At 40.9% G+C, this 20,168-nt stretch overlaps 1 protein-coding gene across 1 annotated transcript in view; it reads right to left on the reverse strand.

Annotated features, from left to right (window-relative positions):
• cabcoco1 (ciliary associated calcium binding coiled-coil 1) overlaps positions 1–7,971 on the reverse strand; it is a 45,295-nt gene extending 37,324 nt beyond the window's left edge. Inside the window, exons 1-2 of the mRNA XM_034214869.1 lie at positions 7,900–7,971; positions 7,741–7,829 (exon numbers count right to left, since the gene is read on the reverse strand). Coding sequence (XP_034070760.1) covers positions 7,741–7,829; positions 7,900–7,965 — 155 coding nt within the window. The 5' untranslated portion in view covers positions 7,966–7,971. The remainder of the gene's footprint in view (positions 1–7,740; positions 7,830–7,899) is intronic.
• Between the last annotated feature and the right edge of the window lie 12,197 nt (positions 7,972–20,168).

Below are 20,168 nucleotides of genomic sequence, written 5' to 3' on the forward strand. Positions count from 1 at the left end.
CTGTCTAACAGAAGTTAAATCTATTTCTCACTTATTCTGACAATGTACTTAACCCCAAATAAAAGAACCCAATAAAAAGAGTTGTTAAATAATAGTGAAGTCACGTTGTAATAACAATAACTCATCTCTCTCGAGTTTTATTTTTGAGCTTTGCTAAAAGCCACTGTGTCAAGTGTCCATCTTGGGTGCCGTCCGGAGACCATCTCGCACATGCGCAGTACAGATCGGGCAGTGACAGCTACGATTACATTAATTTCTATAAAAGCCGGCCAAAAAGTTTCAGGAAGACTGATCATCTGTACAAAAGGTATACTACGTCATGCCATGTTAAATGTGATGTATTGAAAAATCAGACACAATTGTAGAACAATTTCTCGCTATATTGCGTAGCCTACATCCATGTAAATAATTCATTACCCAGCATGCATCATCTCAACTTCACACAAGAGAAAAAAATGCCTATAAGCCTATTATTTTTGCCTAACTGTCACCGAGGCCTATCACAGAGTATGAAAATTACAATTTTCATTTTTTATAAACTATATATAAAGAGCATAATGTGTTGCAATGACGTCTCGCACCATATGCTTCTGCTGAGAATGGAATGCGCTCGTTGAATTTCGATGCAGCGGGGAGCGTTCTCATGGCGTCTATTATCAACGCTATGGGAGGTCTATGAAGGTATATGGGACGCCCTGCCCGTTGAAAACTGACGCTCAAGGGGTACCCTGTGCGTAATGGTGTGACGGGGAGGGGCCCTGACCAGGGGCGGACTGGCCATCGGGACGTTCGGGACGAATCCCGGTGGGCCGGTACTGAAGTGGGCCGGTCGGACGATGTGGGCCGGCCGGTAACCGGCAGGGCTCGACATTAAATGGCCCGCTGGCCCGGAAGCACTATTTAGACACCCCGGGCCAGCATAACGTACTTTCCACTTGCCCGCTCGAGCAAAATATTGCTTTAAAAAAATGTTTCCTGTGGTATTGGTATCTTGACTAGCAATTTAGTTAAATTGTTTCGTTTATTAACGCTACAACATAGCGTTCCGTGAGTCGGTTGTCGTTGTTGGGTGAAAAGCAAACAGCTGTTTGCTGCGGAGCGCAGCGCGAGCAGGCTCCCATGAGCGGGAGCGCGCTCCTTCACTACAGATTATCGCGCCACCTAACCACCTAACCATTCGCCAAATGTTTTTAATACCAGCGGTAACCGGTCAAGCGCCGTGCAAAAAACAATCTTCAAATAAAAGAAAGTCACCGGAGGAGTTAAAGGAGAGTGACAGGGAGCATGAGAAGAAGAGGGAGAGAAAGTTTCAGCCAGCTTGATCGATGGAGTGGTGCAGTGACGCATCCTAAAACCCTTTTGTAATCTATCGATTAGATTTATGATTCGAAAATTATAAAAGTAGGGTAGACATGTGGAGATTATCCGGCTGAACAAAACGTGCATTTATCAAACAGGTTTGTTTTCCACAGACCTTATTTCCAGCTATTATCCAAAACCCTGTGGAGAAATCCCATTGCTTTCGTCGAGGGAACCAGCAGCTTACTTCCTGGTTTTAGGACGCGTCACTGGCTGCACCTCTCAATATGATGCCAATACAAACAAGGTCTTCTGTCGGCTCTGTACATCAATGCCGACCTATGCTGACAAGTAAGTGAAGAGTAGACAATATAAAGGTATTGGCGAAATGTCCCAGCAGTTTAGAATAATGAAGGCTCTAATCAAATCAATTACATGGCCATTACATGTCTAACTCCTAATGACAGGAAGGCAGAAAGTGCATTATACAACTAATAATACTCATAATAGCAGACATTTTTTAACAATGACCACAATATCATTATTTTAATAAACCAAATATGAACAATTGAGGAAAATGAGAACTGATGATTCAAATGTTGTAGTACAAGTATACTAGTAATGTAGTTAGTGCATACATTACTATTGCAACAAATGTGTTCATTTTCTTCATTTTTTTGGACGAATGCTCCGGGCCAGTGGTTACAATGGTGGGACCAGTGATAATACAAGTCTGCGGTGGGCCGGCGCTACCGAAGTGGGCCGGTCGAGAGTCCCGGGCTGATTTGTAGTCCCAGTCCGCCCCTGGCCCTGACCGTCCGTCAATATGTGACGAGTTGGGAGTGAGAACGTGTTGAATTATGAGAAGAAATAGAGCCTGTTAAGTGTTAAGAAATCATCAGGGTCATTGAGGGGTTTCCATTTCTTTGGGGAATATCTCCGTTTTAGAAAGAGTTTGCATTCTACAATAAAATCTGAAAACCCTGAACGTTATTCCTAGTATTCAATATAGAAAAAACTACAGAAGGTACATTTCCTAAATAAATTAAAAATAGAAAACTACAAATATTAATAAAAAACCTCAATTGTTGATGAAAAAAGACAACTGACCATTCTATGCAGTTAAAGAGGACCAAGACCAGGGACACATATCAACAACAGATTGCGTTTTTTGGCGCAGTGCTTAGAGCGTTGATCATCAGATCAAGGGTCGTTGGTAAACTCCAGTTCGAAACCCGCCTCGGCCGCCACTGCGTCAGGCCGTTGTGTCCTTGGGCAAGACACTTTATTTTGCTCCTGTACATTTGCTCCTGTGGGTAATGTCCACAGTAATGACATGTACATGTCTAATATGTGTAATATGCAATTGTAAAGCTTTGAGCACCTGTAAAAGTGCTCTAACAAAAAATGTAATGCATTATTATTATTATTAACAACAAGTTTTAAATATAGAGTCAATACAGCTGCAGGCTGTTTTATTAAATTATGCATTAATTCTAATGAAAGAGATATGCAATTAAAGGTCCCCTATTGTACTGTTTTTCATCAATATATTATAGGTCTCAGATATACAAAACATCTCGAAATACCCAACAGATCATGCATTGCAGCACCCATAATCTCCTCTGTTTCAGCCCTGTATCAAAAGTGCTGATTCTCTGTCTGTTACTTTAAATGCAAATAAGGTGCCACTCCAAACGCCCCTCTGAGAGATATTTGGTTAAACAGAACACAACGGTGCTCTAGGAGGAGATTCAGGTGATAAGGTGGGGGGGCGGTGTTACCTTGGTTGGTTATTGGCTAATGGTTACACAACCCAAAAAATCGTTATGACATCATAAAGTGGTCAAAATCTGATTAGCTCATTTTCAGACAGGTTTTTATATAAATGGATCAGGACAAAAAGAGAGAGAATCTTTGTTCCTGAAACTTTCAGAATCTCTTTACAAACAGGGGACATGCCTTTGTGTATACAATACATGAACAAGAGGATTTTGCATAATAGGTGACCTTAAAGGGGACCTATCATGACTCGCTTTTTTATGTCTTTTATACATAAATATGTGTCCCCGGTGTGTCAGGGAACTCACGCAGCGTCGGAAAATAAAACCCTCTCTCTTTTCCTCTGTACCCAAATCTCTAAAAACGGGGGCTACAGCGGAGCTGATCCAGCTTTGCGGCGATTTGACGTCATGTCGGCAATGCAGACCCACAGCACTATCAGAAACATTGCTATCAGAAACAATGCCCGACTGTTTTGGACGTAATATGGTCGGTGTTTACATTAGCATCGCTAACACTCAGAGCTAACCTGTACTGGAGAGCATGTGTGTGAAGAAGCAGGAAATAAAAAGGAACTCACCTTGTGGTATAACCGGCAAGAGAGAAAGCCTTTGAGCTCCATACTGTTTCAGAAATAATCCATGATAATCCATGATATGGTGTTTCATCACCGCAGTATCTGCCGCTAAAATCTCCCTCATGAGCAGGCATAAGCTCCGCCCCTCTTTTGTTTATCAATTTCCTTTTTTTTTTTAAAGCTTTATGAATAAAATCAGCACTTTTGAAAAAGGAAGTGAAATAGAGGGATTAGAGGCATGGCTAGAATGGAAATCTGTTTGGTATTTTGAGCAAAACACTTCATAGACATGTTTTTTTTATATATTTGTATATATCTGAGACCTATGCTATTGCCTAAAAATAGCATGATAGGTGACCTTTAAGGTTACTTAATTATTAACAAGGTTAACTTAATAAGAACTTTTTTTGACATATTTGTACTTAGCTTGAGTACTTCCATTTAATGCTACTTTATACTTTTCAGAGGCAAATCTCATACTTTTTACTCCACTACATTTATTTAACACTCAGAGTTACTTTTTACATGTAAAACACATGATATTCTGTTATGGTATAATGCAGCACTGTAGCCTACTAATCTACACAGTATTTCACATTTCTCTATTTGGTAAACATTGAAAAACTAAAATATTAAAATGCTCTTAGTATAAAAACAGGATAATATGATAACCATAATAATATAATAATGTGAAAGATCCATTCTGTATAACAAGTGATTTTATTTTTGCTATTTAAAGTATACATTTAGCTAATAATAATGTTGTACTTTATATTATTCTGAAATGGGCCATTTTACAGAATGAGTACTTTTTGTACTTTAAGTATATTTGACTGCTTATACTTTTGTACTTCTACTAAACTTTAAAGTAACATTTTGAAATGAGGACTTTAACTTGTAGTGTATTGGTACTTTTACATAAGAAATGGATCTGAGTACTTCTTCCAACACTGCTAATGTCGTTGGACTTTAGTGAAACGACGCTGAAGTTGGCTTCCGATTCAGAGCATCCGATTCGGCAGTTAAGGGGAAAGTTAAGGGACATTTAATTTACAGCGCTGAGCGAACAATCCTCCGTGTCTGAACCTCTTAAATCGCTGCATAGCCGATTTATTTGGACTGGATTATCTCAGAGAGTCTAAAGATTCTTTATAACTAGTGGTGCACGATAATTATCGGTCCGATATTAGGAATTATGACGTCATCCCGATAAACCCGATAACAGTATTAATAGCCCCGATAATATACAATATATTTTTTGGGTAAAGAAAAAGAAAAAAATACTGCGGTGTGGGTGGATTGGGATGAGGGGCGCTTGTTTTTCACTCGGCTCCTCCCGTTTTGCCAGTACTGTGGTATTAGTGGTTTAGGAAGAGGGGAGTTTTTCACAAATCCAGCGCTCCCTAACTCATGCCTGGCTGTGTGCGGCCGTGAAGCCAGGACAGTAAACAAACATGTCGTCGGTAGTATGGGACTATTTCAAAGTTTCAGAGTTAGATAGTTCGCTTGCTATTTGTATTAACAAATGCAATGCAGAAGTTCCACGAGGAGGGAAAAAGGCAACGAGCTATAATACTTCCAACCTGATTAGTCACCTGAAACATCGCCATCGCTACGATGGTGTGTTAAAAGCGTACGAAGACGCCTGCGCTGCTAAACTAGCGGCGAATCCAAAGCCAGCTGCAAAGGCAAAGGCAAAGACGAGGCTTTTGAAAAAGGCAAGAAGTTTGCCAGAGACGACCCCAGGGCTAAAACTATCTCTAACTTCATCATAGAAATGATGGCGCTTGACGAGAGTCAAAACTGTTCTTGGCTTTGTTTTGTTCATAGTAGTAATGCTCATGTCATTTGCTCACTACTAGTCTTTTTTTTACCACCAGGTGTGCAAAAACTACAGGTACATTTAATATATATATTAGGGCTGTCAGTCGATTAAAATAGTTAATCGCGATTAATCGCAAATTAATCGCACATTTTTTATCTGTTCTAAATGTACCTTAGAGGAATATTTTTCAAGTTTTTAATACTCTTATCAACATATGAGTGGACAAATATGCTTTATGCTAATGTTTATTATCATTTGAACAATGACAAATATTCTCATGAATATTAAACACAACAACTTCTGAACATTATAAATATTCGCCTCAATTCAACCTGGAACCTCTCTCATACAATAATACAATACAAATGGTGTGTGTGGGTGTGTGTGTGTGTGTGTGTGTGTGTGTGTGTGTGTGTGTGTGTGTGTGTGTGTGTGTGTGTGTGTGTGTGATGGATCGTTGGAGCTATGTGCAGCTCAAGGCATATGCTCGAACGGGAGCTGCCTGGACGCTGCAATCATGTTGCGCACTATCCGTGCTGAGTGTGCTGACTTTTCGTACAATGTCCCACTGTCTGGCTTCCTGCATAAAGTCAAGTGCTCGGCGCAGTTGTGTGGATAGAGCGCTTATGGGCATAGATATGTCTCATAATTATTTGTGTGAACATAAAAATAATTTGTGTGTAAATATGTGATTTGTAAATGTAAAACACCATCCACAAATGCATTTAAAAGATTTGCAAACTCACAAATAAATGTGCAAGTGTAAAACGGATCTGCAAATACGCTAAATATTTTCACAAATAAAAAAAACATCTGTGAATATCTCTTTAACATTTAAAACTTTCGATCAGGCATTTGTGAATCCATTTTGTATTTGTCGACCAAAAATGCGCTTGCGGATCTCAAATCTCTGCTCGTGGATCTCACATTTCTGCTTATGGATCGTCTTTTTACACACACGGAATTTTGAGACATATTTTCCGGTAGGGTTAGGGGTAGGGTTAGGGTTAGGCTAATGTTGTGAATCGAGTGGCCCATGGTGGTGGTGGGGTTATGGTATGGGCAGGCGTATGTTATGGACGACGAACACAGGCCACTCAATTCACAACATTACCCTAACCCTACCCCTAACCCTAATCCTAATCCTACCCCTCACACCAGATAATGCCTGGTTTTCAGACCCCCCCCAGACCCCCCCAATAAAGCAAAACTGCACGTTTCAGAGTGGCCTTTTATAGTGGCCAGCCTAAGGCACACCTGTGCAATAATCATGCTGTCTAATCAGCATCTTGGTATGCCACACCTGTGAGGTGGGATGGATTATCTCGGCAAAGGAGAAGTGCTCACTATCACAGATTTTTTCAGATTTGTGAACAATATTTGAGAGAAATGGTTATTTTGTGTATATAGAAAATGTTTTAGATCTTTGAGTTCATCTCATGAAAAATGGGAGCAAAAACAAAAGTGTTGCGTTTATATTTTTGTTCAGTGTAGAATAAAGGTTTCACAAATCTCAAACTGTGTTATAAATAATCTTTAGAGTCTCTGGGATAATCCAGTCCAGATTTGATAAATCTAGGTCTAGTGGTTTTAGATCAGGACCTGGTCTAATGTGCTCTACATGTAAAAAAAAAAAAAGCACTGAAATCTCCCTTGTTTGTATTTTCACAAATAGAATAAAGGTTTCACAAATCTCAAACTGGGTTATAAAGAATCTTTAGACTCTCTGGGATAATCCAGTCCAGATTTGATGAGTGTAGGTCTAGTGGTTTCAGATCAGGACCTGGTCTAATGTGGACTACATGTAAAAAAAAAAGCACTGAAATCTCCCTTTTTTGTATTTTCACAAATAGAATAAAGGTTTCACAAATCTCAAACTGTGTTATAAATAATCTTTAGACTCTGAGATAATCCAGTCCAAATAAATCCGCTATGCAGCGATTTAAGAGGTTCAAACACGGAGGATTGTTTGCTCAGCGCTGTAAATTAAATGTCCCTTAACTTTCCCCTTAACTGCCGAATCGGATGCTCTGAATCGGAAGCCAACTTCAGCGTCGTTTTAGTGAACGCAGTGAGCACGCGCAGTGTGCGGAAGTTGTACCTGTTTGGTTTCGACTCGACAGAAATAGAGGTGCTGTTCTAAACACTCTAAATGTACTATATGTTCCCGAGTTTTATGTGCTTACAGTTAGCTCAGTGTTAACTCGTTATGTTTAACGCGTTGCTAAGCTAGCGTTAGCTCGTTGGCGCTACTTACAGCTGAAGTTCTTCCGGAGTTTTTTTCAGCAGCTCGTGGACCTGCTGCTGTGTCTGCGCGTGCCACTGCAGGAACACTGGCTCCTCTTTCTGAAGAGGAGAACACATGCTTTAGTTATGTCGAATAATCAGACACATAACAAACATGTTCAGTTATTACCTGTAGTTTATCATCCTTTAGTTCAGCGAGCTCTCTCTTCTCATGACGTGTCGACCCCACGGACATGTTGACGCTCTGGTCGTTGCCATGGCAGCAGCCCATCGATCAGCTGTTGTTTGTCCAGGATGACGAGGATCACACACACCTTCATATAGTCTAATCACACTCGCATTTATCACCAGTGTCTGGTTGTGCTTTATAACTTGTATAATTCACGAAAAATGTTTGTGTTTTCAGGCCTACGATTAAACTACAATTGATTTACAAAAGTGTTTTAATAACTGACATGTTCTATGCTTTTATTTTGAAGGTATGCCACTTGATCTGGTCTGCTACTTGATCAACAATGATCCTAATACAGTAAGGCCTATGCAGGGACGTGCATAGCTATGGGCTAATGCAGAGATGGGGACTCGAGTCTGTGACTCGGACTCGAGTCGCACTTAAGTCGCACACACAGAGACTTCAGACTTGACTTGGACTCCTGCTCAAAAGACTTCAGACTCGACTTGGACTCGTGTTTTGGGACTCGTGAACAATCATTGTGTTTTCTATTTTTGGCGTATTAAAGGTGGGGTAGGTAAGTGTGAGAAACCAGCTCGAGATCGCTAGAATTTGAAAATACACAACCGGAGAAAATCTGCCACTTCCTCACAGAGCCCCTCCTCCAACACACACGAACGCGCACATGACCAATGAGGGCACGAGATAAGTTTGTGCCCCGATGGAAGGCTGACAGGCAGGTAGGCCATCCAGTTACTTTAGCCGGGCCGGCTATCGGGATGTTAAGAGCATTCCATGGAATATAACAAAAAGTGTATCTCGAGCCGGTTTCTCAAACTTACCTACCCCACCTTTAACATTAACATTAACATCATGGTAACACCATGGCGACCGGCGGCACACCTGCAGCTGTACCGCTTGTAATTAGGTTCAACCAGAGCCATATAATAGAAGAGTTACGACAACGGAAGTCCAAAAACGGTTATCGTCACGTGGTTCATGTAGAAGAGGATCGTTCCCCGGAAGTTCATGGCGGGCAATGTGAATGCATTGATAACAGGAGATAGAACTACGATTTTTGGTAATTATTAGTGAATAAAGGTTTTGATTTGCAATATTTATACAACAAATCGATATGTGTATGTATTTACATCAATATGTTTTAAAAAATAAAATAGAATTTGCTAATATTAAGTGATAATATTAGGATTAGTGTGAACAACTAGTTTACATGTTAGGCTAACAGTGCCTTGGTTAAAGAGCCTGTTGCTGTTTATTTATAGCTTTGAATTCTTTAAAACCAATATTATCTTCTTAAACTTGTATGGTAGTCAGGAGCATCACTTTCTAATGTTTATTGATATATTTAGAGGGAGGGGATCTAAAGTAATGCTTTAAAATTCAGATTAGATTAATGTCTACCATTTTCTTAAATTCATGGTAGTTTCAGTAACCATGGTAATTGAGGACACAAGTTATCTAAATGACTAATGTCATCTTTATGGCTTTCAGAAAGGACAGGAGACCGACAGGTGACTATCAAAGGACTAGCAGCAGCAGCATGATGATGATGATGATGTTAAATGTGTTGTTTTAGGAACATCCATTGCAAATACATGGAATTCAATAAACATTGAATAGCATATCATGCAGTTTGTCTGTGCCTTTTCCTCCGTGTTGTCCTGGTTTGCTGTGCTGCCTCCTAGTCGCCACCATGGTTTGCTGTGCTGCCTCCTAGTCGCCACCATGGTTTGCTGTGCTGCCTGATGCTCCAATCGCTCAGAGAAAGGAGTACGAATGTACAGCTTCCCCACTGACACAGAGCGGAGGAAAAAATGGCTGGCTCAAGTCAGCAGGAGCAATTTCACGACCAACAGCAAAAAAATATGTGATTTATATACAAACACTGCATTTGCACTTTTTCACAAAACGAAAACCACACCATTGGGAAAGCTTAATGTTTTGTTTAATACAAAAAACAGGGAAAGGCTTGAAAAACACTGAGTTGAGACTCAGGGTGCAGGGTGAGGGTCTCAGTGCAGGTATTCAGGCTCCATTGAATCCCCCTCTGGTTCTTGTGCTGAAAGAGGGAGTAACAGACAGGAGAAAGGGTTATACACACCTATATAGCACACCTATTGGATGGGAAATTGCCTTGGGGAGATAAGGTGTGGTCTTTGTTCCCAACTGAAGTTATGGAACTTTATTATTTGTGAGTTTAACAAAGTATATGACAAATGGCATCAGTAACAGATGTGATATGAATTTCTATAAAGTTGTCTCACATTCTTGGTCATATTGTATATACAGTATGTAATGAGTATAACATGTCCAGTAAGTATAAAGTGTTTCCTAATACTGTGTATTCAACCACTATGGAATATGTATGTGGGCAGACAAAACTGAGTTGTTCTGTGTGTGAAGTAACCTCAAGTCACTCCGCAGGCACATTTTGATGCAGACCAGTTTGTCAAGACAAAAAAGGGCAAGACTAGGCTGAGAGCAGAGGCTATACCCACCATCTTCGTGCATCGCCCTGTGGTCAAAAAGAGAAGGGCCCCTGCACCACGATTCACCCCGGGACCTGTATCTACAAAGCCCATAGCTCATGATCACAGCTATAGTGTGAAAGGTGACACAGGTATAATAAGTATGAACTCTTAGTAACAAAAGTAATATTTCTTATTTTTAAGTGGTATAATATTTTAAATGTTCGAACATTTACAGTGCCATGTCTTCTACTTACATTAGTCTCAAAGATTGAGGGAAGAAGGGAAGGGATCACTGCCCTCCACCTGCCAGAGGAGCGCAAACAACAAAAACAAGCAAGGTGTCCCGTCATGTACATGGAAGTTTGGGTTGGCAAAATGGAGTAAGAGAGGGACTTGAAAAACCTTGGTGGCTGTCTACTCATGTTGTTACAGTTGTCTTGGTTACAGCTCTCAAGTTTTTTTTTGTGCCATTTCCACATCTTTAGAAAATATGAAAAAATTGAAGTGAAATCAACCTCTTCTCTGGAGAACAAACTTTGATTTCTCTGTCTTGTGAGTTTGCAGTCTTGCAGTTTTGCTCCTCCACCTGTAACATCACTGCCCCTCCACCTGCCATACAGTCGGTTACTAACAAGATTACTTATATAATACAGTGATATAATACATGTTTAGTATGCTTACTTATATAAAACATTAGTATTAAACTTACCTTGTGTGTTCACTCTCACTTAAGTTCCTCTCCCTTTGCCATCAATCCAAAATCAGCTGAGCTGCAACATTATACACACAGGTAATAATCAACATAATCACAAGGACACAATATGGCTCTGCTAAAAACACTCACTCTTACACGCACCAAAGTTATATTTATCTAATATTTAACTCCCTCCACCCCCGCATACAATCCCGTTTAGAAGCCCCTCTTCTCTAATTCAACAACGTTGGACCAAATAGACATTAAGAGAACGGAATTTACAATTAAAAGGCTGTTCAACGTGTGTTGCTAACTTGCTTCGGTATCCTAGCTTGATCTGTTATCTGTAAACGTTCCCTAAATCTACTAATTTAGGGATAATCCACTGACATCCTTTAATACACATGTTCAATTGAATCAGATGTACTGATAATATCCGCAATATACATCTTTAAACTTCTTCTTACCTTTAAAAGTCCGTCACGAACGGTCTATTATGCTGCAACTCCACAGCTCTGCTAGCCTTGGCGCTAACTTCCGGGGAACGAATGAGAGGCTCCACGATCCACCATTGCTGTAAAAAAGTGGTCCATTGGAGTGAACGGAGATGTCATAACTCTTCTATTATATGGCTCTGGGTTCAACTATAAAAACTTCGAACAAAAACGCCGGCGGCACCAACAAAAGGAGCGCACACTGCAAAGTCTGCAATATTAAAATCAAGGATGCTGGTGCAACAGCGTCAAATTTCATCAGGCACTTGAAAACTCACCCGGAGAGGTCAGTCACATTAACGCATATGGACGGTTAGCAAACATGTTTAGCTCAGCATCAGCTATGTAATGTTAACTTAGCTTGCTACTAGCTTTGTAACTGAATATTTGAAAGATGAGTGAATGTTTGCTTGTCACACTTGTTTGCGTTGAGTGGCGTTGACATCCAACTCTTGACATGACATACAAAAGGTCGGTAACGTTAATCATTACGTTCCGCTGCCACCATCTACTGGCTAACGTTAAACGTAGACAAATACATAGTTACATACATAAATACATCTGTCGGTTTATAGGCAGGTTACAGGTTTATTGTTGACCACGTAACGTTAATGTTACAGGTTTATCAGGTTACCATTACACTGGGTTTGAGTGAGAGGATAGAGGAATATGTTTATTTATAGTAGACTTAAAATATGTCATTAGAGACCCAGTGTAATTAAACAATACGGTTGCAGAGGTCAAATTTTAACATTTTTGTCCACTGGCCAAATGGCTAGCCTAGTGAATGTTGAAATGTTACCAGCCACTCAATAGATTGCCATTGTTATTTTTTGTCTGGTGCGTGCAACATACAGTACCAGCCACTTGCATGATTTACCAGCATCTGGCTGGTAAATGGTGTTAATGGTAGATATCTCTTTTGGAACAGGTCATGTTTTAATATCACCAGTTCAGTATATTTCAGATAATATTGCAGCAATAGTTTTTTAGTTGCAAATGGCACAGAACAAATGTTTACTTTGAAGTACTTTTAACACAGTTTCCCTGCGGGGGATTAATAAAGTATTTGTGATTCTGATTTCTGATTCTGAAGTGTTTTGCTTATAAGTTGTTTGCATTTAGCTAAACTGTGATGTTTTTCCTCATATTGCATTGCAATAGCCTGTTTAAAGTGATCATATAACAAACAACTAATCAGTACTGATACTGTATGCTAATAGATATAGGAGTGATAAATAATAATACAGTAAATGCTTTGAATTTCTTAGATATAGCTGTGCAGTATTCTTAACAGACTGGATAGCAGCAGACAATAGAAGGCTTATTACAACCAGAAGAGACATGAGACTTTTATTTTTTAGAGACTTGAGACTTGACTTGGACTCGTGACCAAAGACTTGAGACTTGATCAAGTCTCACCCCACAAAGACTTGAGACTTGACTTGGACTTGCAAAAAAAGACTTGTGAACATCTCTGGGCTAATGTTGCCCGGGCAACAGACCGTTTGCGTTTTCTGGCTGACCTGCCCCTCTGGAGAGAGCGAGAGTTTTTTTTCTGTTGTGGCCGAATAAACATGATAAGCCCACAATTAGTATTGTTGCGTCTCGCTGCGATAAAACACACCTTCTCAGCAGCGGTGCCTGATTCATTTCAGGGGAGTATGGAAGCAAACAAGAGACAGAAGTATTTGAATTGTATTAGACACCGAATTTATAGCATTGAAAATAATTACTTTGAAAATCATGTATCTGAATGTTTTTGCTCCGAATTGACCTATGTGAAATAAAAATGTAAAAATTCAACTGAAAAAAATTCGAATGTTCAAATTCAGATCCCAAAAATTCGGTGTATAAAATTCCACGTCAAAAATTGCGATGCAGCATCATCCGGGCTACTCAGACAGGATAAGCAATCGAGTCCGAATGCAATCAAACCGACTTCTGGCCTATCAGAGACAAGCGGCAAACCCCGGGACAGTGCGGTGAAGCCCAATGCTGCAAACTGTAGGCGATGGATGCAGATGGGAGCAATTCCCGTAGACCCTATGTTAAAATGTCCAACTTAACATCAGAAAATGAACATGTTTCTAGCCTGGATCCACAAAAACATATTCTGTATATAGTTAGATTCCCCCTTCATCATGAAAACGGGACTGCTGCTCCTAGCTCCTCTCTGCTAGCTCCGTTAGCTCCATTGGCTCCGTGATGCTACAGCGGCTCAGCTCATGAGGAGAACACTACTTGAACTCGGCCGTGTTTGTTGTGTTGGTTCCTGGTGGACTATTCGTCATGCACATATAGGATTGATCTGCGGTTAAAACAGACCGTCCATGAATACAGTTTCTTCGGTAAGTCAACCCTGCGTACTTTATGTTATGTTACTGGTGTTTTTATTAAGCTAACCTTAATGAATGTTTAGAGTTGGTGTTAGAGCCATTTTACCTTTTGTTATTATTGTCTGAATGTTAGGCTTATTAATAATATAAATTAGATTATACTGTAAATTATTGGCTATTTTTGTGAGTCACATTATGTTTTAAAATGCATTAATTTAAGGCTCACTTATTATTTGTGATATGTGCGTCAGTATCACGTGCATGGCTATGCCTATATATGGTAGGTTGATAGGACACAGCTGAGGGTGATAGACGGGGAAACGGAAAAGTCTTTTGACCGTGTTCTTTTTGTTACTTTGGAAAATGATACACTTTTGAGTTACTATGAAGCGAAGAAATGTGTCCTCCTGTATGTACCGTGTGGATCAATGAATAAAGCTCATCTGATTCAACTACGATCTCCGCTGAATTGTTTGGAAACAAAGAGAGGCGCGTCAAAACCCACAACCCTGATAGAGGTGGCTATTAAATTGTAGACAAGGATCAAGACGCCACCACATTAGTCAAAAGACTCTGTAAACTGTGGATAAAGACCTCGAAGGACAAGCACAGGATTCGTGTGGATTTCAGCTCTGCTTTGGAAACAGCGAACGGACGTTCTAAAGTGCCGAGGAGGAGGCCGTGAGTAAACCATGCCGGCCCGGAACTTATGAATGAGACGCTGTTTACAACGGGATCGCTTCGTCAAACAATGCAAGTACTGATGTGTGCATAGTTACGGATGTTTGACAAAACGAAACTGGAAATCCATCCAGTGATATCCTGATGCTTACTGAAGATAATCCGCAATTGCTGTTGGAATGCTTAAACAATGAAATGCATTAACGAACTATCACGCAGTTAAGGAAGCGGACGTTAAAGGAATATTTGGCACAAAAACAGGATTCGCGAAGAGCTGTTCTTGGAAATATTAATGACTTTATATCATGTGGATTAAGTGAAGAAAAAATAAAATAAACAATGGATCCTGATATACCTCCAGCTGATGTTGCCGCGGCAGAGGAGAGATTTAAAACTCTCAGCCAATCCCGAAGAGGAAAACTTGGAGCATGCACCCGCAGAATGAATGAAATTAACCCATTACTGGTGCGAGGTGGAAATATGGAAAAGGTGGATGAAGCTGTTGCAACGTTCAAGATGTTACTCAATGAATTTATGGAATGTCATGGAATTGTTCAAATGCTTTTATCTGAGGAAATAAGGGAAACTGAGAGAATAGATTGGTATGAACCAAAAATGTCTGCATTCACGAATTTCATTAAGGATGTGGAAATGTGGAAAAGCTCTCAAATGGATCCTCAGATACTGATTGAACCCCATGACAGTGTTTCCAATGCATCAACCAGGAGGAGCTCAAAAGCAGGATCAGCAACTTCTTCTGCTTCCTCAATCCACCTCAAAATGGCCACAGAAAGAGCTGCCCTCCTTGCCCGGGCAGCAGGATTAAAGGAAAAGCATGCACTTGAAATGGAAAAGGCTCAACTGCAAGCTAGATCCGAAAGGATAGAAATGGAAGCCAGCCTAGCTGAATCTGATGCAAAAATGAAAGTCCTGGAGCACTTTGAGACTGGTTCACAAAATCCAACACAAGGCAAATATGATGGCATGAATGACTATTTAAAGGACTACAGATTAAAAACACATATGTCAATGGATGCAGAGCCGTCTCCAATTTCCTTTGCTGAGTTCGGAGCCATTCCCAAGACACCACTTCAAAGGCTTCTACACCAACAACCAAGACCACCAGAAAATATTGATCATGCAAATCAAAGCTCTCAACAAACAGCTAGAGATGCAGGAATTACAGGGACAAATAATAATGACAATTTCCTGACTGTGATGCAAAGACAAAATGACATTGTTAATTTACTTGTACTTCAACAAAAACAAGCATCACTGCCCACTAGGGAAATCCCAGTCTTTGATGGCAATCCCCTGAATTATCAAATATTTGTGAGGGCATTTCAACATGGCATTGAGGAGAAAACCACCAGTAACCAGGATCGATTATATTACCTGGAACAATATACTTCAGGATCCTGCAGGGAACTGGTGAGAAGCTGCCTTCACATGGATGCTAATAGTGGCTTTGCTGAAGCTAGGAGACTGCTAAAAGTGCATTTTGGAGATGAGCTCAAGATAGCAAGCGCATATATGGGAAAAGCTCTCAACTGGAACACTATAAAGGCAGAGGATGGAAAGTCACTGCACTGTTATGCACTTTTTCTGAGAGGCTGCTGTAAGGCAATGAGGGATCTGCAGAACATGGAGGAGCTGGACCTGCCATCCAACCTACGGCTCATTCTTTCAAAGCTACCTTACAAACTAAGGGAGAAGTGGAGAACAGCAGCTTGTGATATTCTGGAGCGGAGCCATGAAAGAGCAAGATTACATGACCTTGTTGTATTTATTGAAAGACAAGCTAGAATACTTCAAGACCCTCTCTTTGGTGACATTCCCGATCAACTTAACAGTACAAAGGCGGCTTTCAAGACCAAGACTCTTGTTGATCCATATCGAAATAAGAGCAAAGGGAGCAGTTTTGCAACCACAGTGGCTATAGTGTCAGACAGCCGTGCAGAGAAACTCAAAGAAGACAAATATCCTGTTAAAAGCTACATTTCCTCCACTAACAATGACACCTCATGTACTTTTTGTACAAGTAAACATCCTTTAGCTGAATGCCATAAAATACATTCAGTATCTCATGAAGCTAAAATTGAGTTTCTGAAAGAGAAAGGACTATGCTTTGGCTGCCTGAAGGTGGGGCACTTGAGCAGGAACTGTAATAGGAGAATGACCTGTCAAATCTGTCATGCTAAGCACCCAACTATTCTGCACATTAAAAGATCTTCAAAGCCTGAAACTGAGAACTTTAAACATGGTAAGGCAGAGCAGCAGAGTGGGGGAGCAAGGCCTGATGAGACATCCATCAGCAGTGCTCTTGTTTCAGTAGGAGTAGGTGAAGGAATCGGGGCTGGTAAAGACAGCATACTTGCCATAGTGCCAGTGAAGGTGAAACTCTGCCATGGAAATAAAAGCATACTGACCTATGCATTCCTGGACCCTGGTAGCACCGACACATTTTGCCCAAAAGGGCTCATGAGGCAGCTTGGTGCTAGAGGACGGAGAACTGAAGTCCTTCTTCAAACGATGGGAACAGAGAAAACAGTCAGGAGTTTTGAGGTAACGGGTCTAGAAGTGGGACATATGGAAGATGGCACATATATAAACTTGCCCAAGGTTTACACTCAGAACAAAATCCCTGTTACCAAAAGAAACATTCTTACCCAGGCGGACCTCAAGAAATGGCCTTATCTGCAGGACATCCAAATAAAAGAAATAGATGCTGACGTGGGACTTCTTATTGGAGTAAATACTCCAAAGGCTATGGAACCATGGAGAGTTATAAATAGCCAAGGAAATGGCCCATATGCAGTGAAAACACTGTTAGGATGGGTCGTTAATGGTCCACTTAATGCTTCCTCAGATCTGGATGATGAAACCCCCGTGGCATTAGTGAACAGGATCTCAATTGTTCACCTTGAGAAGCTAATTGAAAGACAATATATTAACGACTTTCCAGAGAAAGAGTATGAAGAGGAAAGACAAATGTCAGCTGATGACCGAAAGTTCATGCAGATTGTATCAAGCTCGGTTTCTCTTAAAGATGGCCACTACAGTTTACCTCTTTCTCTAGATAATCCAAACATTATCATGCCAAACAACTGCCAAATGGCAGAGCAACGAGCAATGTCACTAAAAATGAAATTCCAGAAGGATCAGACCTATGCAGCTGAGTATAAAGGCTTTATGAGTGACATTATCAAAAAAGGATATGCAGAGAAAGTACCATCGGACGATCTACATGTGGAAAACGGCAAAGTGTGGTATATACCCCATCATGGTGTCTATCATAAACGTAAAAAAACGATCCGTGTGGTCTTTGATTGTGCATCATCCTATAAAGGCAAATCCCTCAACAGTGTACTCCTTCAGGGCCCTGACTTGGCAAACTCATTGATTGGTGTTCTACTCAGGTTCCGTCAAGAGCCCATCGCCATTATGGCAGATATTGAGGGGATGTTTCACCAAGTGCGTGTAAACGAGGAGAACATAAACTTGCTGAGATTCCTGTGGTGGCCTGAAGGAGAAACCAGCACAAATCTGGAGGAATACCGGATGAGGGTCCATCTCTTCGGAGCTGTTTCCTCTCCAAGCTGCGCAAACTTTGCATTGCGAAGAACAGCTGAGGACAACTGTGGCAAATTTGATGGAGAAGTGGCAGAAACAATCAAATCAAATGTCTATGTGGATGATTGCCTCAAGTCGTAAGAGAAAATCAAACTATAAGCCTTATTAGGTCTCTCAGAGAAATGTGTTCCCTTGGTGGATTCAAACTGACGAAATGGATAAGTAATAGTCGAGTGGTGCTAGCATCCATCCCTGATGAAGACAAGGCTAAACAGGTGAAAAACTTGGATCTGGACAGGGATAAGCTGCCACATGAAAGAGCACTAGGATGTACTGGGACATTGAAAATGATATATTCAGTTTCCGTGTGACTGTGAACAACAAAACCCTTACAAGAAGGAGTATACTTTCCACTGTCAGCTCTGTGTACGATCCTCTTGGTCTTCTCGCCCCTTTCATATTGAAGGCAAAGCAAATACTTTGATTACTCTGTAAAGCCCAATATGGATGGGATGAAGAAATTCAGGTGGAACTCTCAAAACCATGGCAGAAATGGCTCAAGGATTTAGACCAGCTGGCAAGATTCCAAATTGACAGGTGTGTAAAACCCAAGAACTTTGGAAGAGTGAAAACTGCACAGCTACACACCTTTTGTGATGCAAGTGAAGAAGGATACGGTACCGCAAGTTACCTGAGATTCACCAATGACATGGAGGAGGTACACGTAGCCTTTGTGATGGGAAAATCAAGAGTTACCCTACTAAAAGTCATGACAATTCCAAGGTTGGAACTCACTGCTGCTACATTGGCTGCACGAATGGACAAAATGCTCCGATCAGGACAAGGAGAGCTTCTGGAATCAGTATTGTGGACTGACAGCCAGTCAGTACTGAAATATATTCGAAACAGGAGTAAGAGGTTCCACACTTTCATGGCAAAACGGATTGCTGTTATTCATAACCTCACAAAAGTGAACCAATGGCGGTTTGTAGACTCCAAAAACAACCCCGCTGATGACGCTTCAAGAGGACTGAGCATTGAATCCTTTTACAGTTCAAAAGGATGGCTTCAGGGTCCAGAATTCTTGAAGAAATCTGAAGCACAGTGGCCAAGTATTCCAAAATAACTTGGTTCTCTCCTTCCAGATGACCCTGAAGTACGCAAAGAAGCGATTGTCACCAGCATTGTCACATGTAAGATGGAAAAAACTCCAACAAGTAAGCTCTTGGACTATTACTCTTCATGGAATTACCTAAAAAGAGCTGTTGCATGGATAATGACATTAAAGACAATCCTCCTGCAGATGAGAGAAAAAAGAAAAGCCAGCTCCACTGATCTTGGAGCAAGGCAGGATAAAGGAAAGAGACTGAAGGATCAGATGCTTCTGCTCAATATGCCTACAGCTAATGCACTAAGACTTTCAGTAGAGGACACAGAAAATGCTGAAAAAGCCATTATTTGCCACGAGCAGAGACAACATTTCAAAGAGGAAATTGCCTTGCTGGAAAAAGGAAAACAGTGCAATAGAGGAAGCTCCCTATACAAGCTGGACCCTATCATTGATGCCGGGCTTCTGAGAGTTGGAGGAAGAACTAGAAAGATGGCTATGCCAACTGAGGTCAAACATCCAATGATTCTACCGAAACATTCTAATATCTCCAAGTTGATATTAAGCCACATCCATAATCAAGTTGGTCACTCAGGAAGAGGTCACATGCTCTCCAAACTCCATCAACGTTACTGGCTATCCGCTGCTAACTCTTCAGCAAGGAGGATCATAAAGAACTGTGTGTTTTGCAGACGCCTACAGGCTAGAGCTGGAGAGCAGAAAATGGCCGATCTCCCACTTGATCGAATAACACCGGATCTTCCACCTTTCACTCATGTAGGCATAGACTATTTTGGACCCATCGAGGTGAAACGTGGCCGAGCTCATGTCAAAAGATGGGGAGTAATCTTTACCTGCCTGGTAAGCCGTGCTGTCCACCTGGAA

The sequence above is a fragment of the Gymnodraco acuticeps genome, unplaced genomic scaffold, assembly GCF_902827175.1.
Source record: "Gymnodraco acuticeps unplaced genomic scaffold, fGymAcu1.1, whole genome shotgun sequence".
In the NCBI taxonomy this organism is placed as follows: Eukaryota; Metazoa; Chordata; class Actinopteri; order Perciformes; family Bathydraconidae; genus Gymnodraco; species Gymnodraco acuticeps.